General features: G+C 45.3%; 1 protein-coding gene across 1 annotated transcript; it reads left to right on the forward strand.

The window, feature by feature from the left end:
- The first annotated feature begins 402 nt into the window (after positions 1–402).
- Positions 403–1,165, forward strand: LOC130460658 (uncharacterized). The gene is made up of 2 exons (XM_056828026.1): positions 403–495; positions 577–1,165. Exons 1-2 carry the CDS (start codon positions 424–426, stop codon positions 811–813), a joined length of 309 nt encoding a protein of 102 aa, XP_056684004.1. The 5' UTR covers positions 403–423; the 3' UTR covers positions 814–1,165.
- Positions 1,166–3,926: the final 2,761 nt, after the last annotated feature.

Genomic DNA, 3,926 nt, shown 5'->3' on the forward strand with positions numbered 1-3,926 from the left:
ATTTGTCTCCCTTGGGAGAATTTGGTAGATAGGAGAGGCAGTCATGATGGCCTTTTGGCGAGGCTCACTCCCCCTGTACGCTTCGTGCTGCCGGCGAGCTTTTGAATTTGAATCTTGTATTCTTGTATTCTTGCATTCTTGTATTCTCTGATCATTATATGAGTGTTGGTAGGAGGAGGAGATCAACCCAGAGGATATTCCCTATGCTGACAGGGTTATCCGCTATGTTGACTCGGACGGAGAGCAGGTGGAGGTTACCGTTCCAGTGGCTTCTCCTCCACATCGGAGGGCGTACGATGCTGTACCAGAGCATTATGCAACTGTAAGTACCGTTGTATTTTCTTGAAATTAATTGTAATCTTGTATCTGGAAATTGATTTTGAATCTTGTATGCAGGCGCCTCGGGTGAGAGTGTGTCGCTGGATGCTTGTGATTGACTCCCTGAAGAGGCATTGCGCTAATCTGACCAAGAAGCTTACTGGCCGGGATAGAGAGGTGCATTCTGTGACTGTGAGATTTTGTATTCTTGAAACTTGTATATGGATGTCTGATTCTTGAATTTTGAATTTTGTATAGGAGCGTCGTCGAGGTCGCAGAGATTCTATGGACAGGGAGTCCCCGGTGGATTCTTCGAGAGAGCAAGCCGGGCAGAGCTTAGGTCAGGGTCCTAGTACTAGTACCCGTCAGAGGCATTCTGATGTTGATAGGGGAGTTGTTCCCTTTACATATGCTGAGCCTACCAGGCATTCTGTTGGAGGTATGGGCAGCCAGATGCCTTTTACGCCCCCCTGGTACTTATTTCGGAGCGAGTAGCTCCCAGCCTTGGAGTGCAGAGTCTTGGGCTTACTGGCATGAGTTTATGGGGCGGATGCGCCAGGCCTATGATTTTGAGATGCAACGCTAGTTCATGGCGATCCCGCAGCCTTATCAGTATCCTTCCTATCAGCAGGGAACTCATCGGCCTCCCGGCACCCTTCGTATTTCGAAGAAGGAGCATGTTACCCCTGGGATGGAGCTAGACCGGGATCTGGAGCGCTATATGAGCCGGAACAGGAACAAGGAGCCTGTGATTGACATTGCGGCTGATGATGATTCAGATTGATCTTGCATGGTAGCGAGTTCCAGCCTACCTCGATTTTACTTTTTTATGAGGATTTTTGTATGGATTTTTGTAGCTTGTATTTCGGATTTGCATTTGTATGGTTTGTACTTGGATTTTGTAACTTTGGAATTTTTGGATTTTGTATGGTCGGAAACTTGGATTTTTTATGGTTTGAATTTTGAATGTGTCTTTGCAGGGTTTGAATTTCGTACGCGTTGTGTGTGCTTTTGAAATTTGTAGCTATATGTATATGCATGCAAAATTTGAAAAAATTTACCCATTTTTTCGGGTGTACATACCTAATATAAGCCCCCACTTTGACTGAAGTTTTTTGGTTAGAAAAAGCGCAAGTCAAAGAATATTCAACTCTTGCTTATGCAAATGCAGACTCTACAAAAAACATGCCCATTTTTTCGGGTGTACATACCCACTATAAGCCCCCACTTTGACTGAGGTTTTTTGGTTAGAAAAAACGCAAGTCAAAGTATATTCAACTCTTGCTTATGCAAATGCAGACTCGACTTAGGACGCCGATCTAGAATTAGAATGCTTGAATTTTGAACATATTGACCCAAAATCGACCTGAAGCGCTGACTCGGACTGCTGGAATTTGCACGGCTTGCGGCTTTTGGAATCTTGAATTATTGGGGCTGCACTAGCTGTCCAAAGCTATAAAGAGTGCGTACCCAGAATCATAAAGGGGACGTTGGGCTCGTCCTTGTTGCAGGCCTTGGCGCCCGGCGCCGGTGTACCATCATAAATGCCGGTTTTTGTATAAATAGGGAGCTTTCCGGATCACATTTTTGCACCAATCCTTCTCTGCTCTTATTTGTATACTGCTTCTTCACGAAAAGGAAAGATAATGGCCATATCTTTTGAAAAAGCCTTGAACTCTTGGCTTGGTGCGTTAGGCAAATTAGGGAAAAGGGAGCTTGACGGCATGCATCTTGGGGTGCTCGCCTCTTTCCGGTTTGTGAAACTTGATGTGCATTTCATTCTTGCTGCTTTGGAGGCTTGGGATCAGATTCACCATGTTTTCCGCTTTGGAAACAACGAGGTATGTCCCCTCCCTGAAGAGTTCAGTGCTATATTGGGGTGGCCCCTTATGATGGAGCCATGCATGCCTAGTGTTGAAGAACACTTTTTCTTGGCTTTTGAAAGGTATTTGGGCTTGAAGCCCCACTTTTGAGTGCTGTTGTATATGGCCTAGGGGTGTATTTGTCCCTCCTTGTCACTTACTTTGTTGGGCTTGATGTCCCTAAGGTTTTCCGCTTGAGGGCCTTGAGTTTTTGTATCTTTGCTCGCTTGCTCTTTTCGAAGCAGGGGTTTGGCAATGGCGATGCCTCCCTAATAGAGATTGTGGAGCAGTTTGCTAGTGGCAGGGACCCAATGCCGCTCGTGATTGGCGAGACATTGATGGGCCTTGATATGCTGAAGTCGGACCCCTCTTCATTGCCGTCGGGAAGTCCGGTATTACTCAAAGTAAGGATCTGAACTTTTCTTGTATATTGAAATTGTACTTGTATTTTGAATGTTGAATTTTGAGTTGCTTCTCTTGCATTTTCTCTAAGGTCTGGCTTATGGAGAGACTCATGCTGGTGGCACCACCGGAGAACATGGAAAGCTATAATAGGAAAGGATTCACTGTGCGGCCCATGATGTATGGCCGACTTTCATTGGATGAGTGGCTCTGAGCACTCTCGGGGGTTGAATCTTGTATCAGGTGGGTAGTTCCATGGTGGGGAATTGCTGCTATGAGACATGGACCTGGCTCTACTGCTTTGAGGGTGCCTAGCCTCACAATGTTAGTCTTATACTCTCCTGCTCGAGTGATGAGACAATATGGATTGAAGGAACAAATCCCGGACTGTGATGAGGAGCATCCGAAACCTATTGCGCTGAATGCTAATCGACTTGAAGTTTAGAGGCGGTATTCGGTGCCAAACCATTCTTGAATATCCAGTTCCCACCCGAGCCTGCTACTTTGACTGCGGGGTATATTGTATGGATGAAAGGTCCAAGCTAAAGGGAAATTTCTCTCTCCGGACCAGCGGGAGCCCGAGGTTCTAGAGCTAGACGCCCTGCATCAATTGATTATGAAGAAGGTGACGGGAGTGTGGCCCCTCCGGTGCTTGACCGTTCTGGGTCCAAAGGAGGTTCGTCATCCTCCCGTCTAGGAAAACTAGCAAGTTCCTTCTTTCGCCGCTTGGGCAAGGGGAAGATTGATGAATGATTGCGGGAAGGGCCAGGGGATAGTACTCAAGGTGCCAAGACTCAAGAGCGTAGTTGCCCAACCCCATATCTTTGTAGGCTTAATGTGTTTGAAGTTGTATTAGCAAGAAGTGTGTTTAAGAGTGTGTTTAGAAGATGTGTTTAGGAATTGTGTTTAGCGAAGTGAAAAAAGGCTTTGAACTTTGCTTCACTTGATTCCAACCTTGTACTTTGAATTAGCTTTGGAGGCTGTAGAGCCAAATAAAAGTCATTGTGTAAAATTCCGCTTGAACATGCTTTGTTTTTTAATTTGCATATTTGGAATAAGAACAACAACAACAATTGAATTGTGAATTTTGATTTGATTTTTAGGATGCCCTTAATTGATGAAACTTTGAATTTTTTTGTATTATGGTGGCCGGGCGTCGGGAGGAGGTTGCCTACGTGTCCCGTTAAGGAATCAGGCCGAACGTAGTTCTAACCTACAGAACTTTTTGAATTTGACTTTGACTTTTGAATCTAGAACTTAGACATAGAACTTCTTGAGCTGATCGAGGTTTGTCAAGGAACGAAACTCTGTCCCATCGACATCTGTTAATTCGACTGCTCCCCC

Source organism: Spinacia oleracea, chromosome 5, assembly GCF_020520425.1.
Source record: "Spinacia oleracea cultivar Varoflay chromosome 5, BTI_SOV_V1, whole genome shotgun sequence".
Classification (NCBI taxonomy): Eukaryota; Viridiplantae; Streptophyta; class Magnoliopsida; order Caryophyllales; family Amaranthaceae; genus Spinacia; species Spinacia oleracea.

What these genes read in the sequence shown, in the direction of transcription:
- LOC130460658 (XM_056828026.1), top strand. Translation starts at nt 424, where the DNA reads ATGCTTGTGATTGACTCCCTGAAGAGGCATTGCGCTAATCTGACCAAG. An exon ending in TTACTGGCCGGGATAGAGAG is followed by an intron (nt 496 to 576) that starts GTGCATTCTGTG and finishes AATTTTGTATAG; the next exon opens with GAGCGTCGTCGAGGTCGCAG.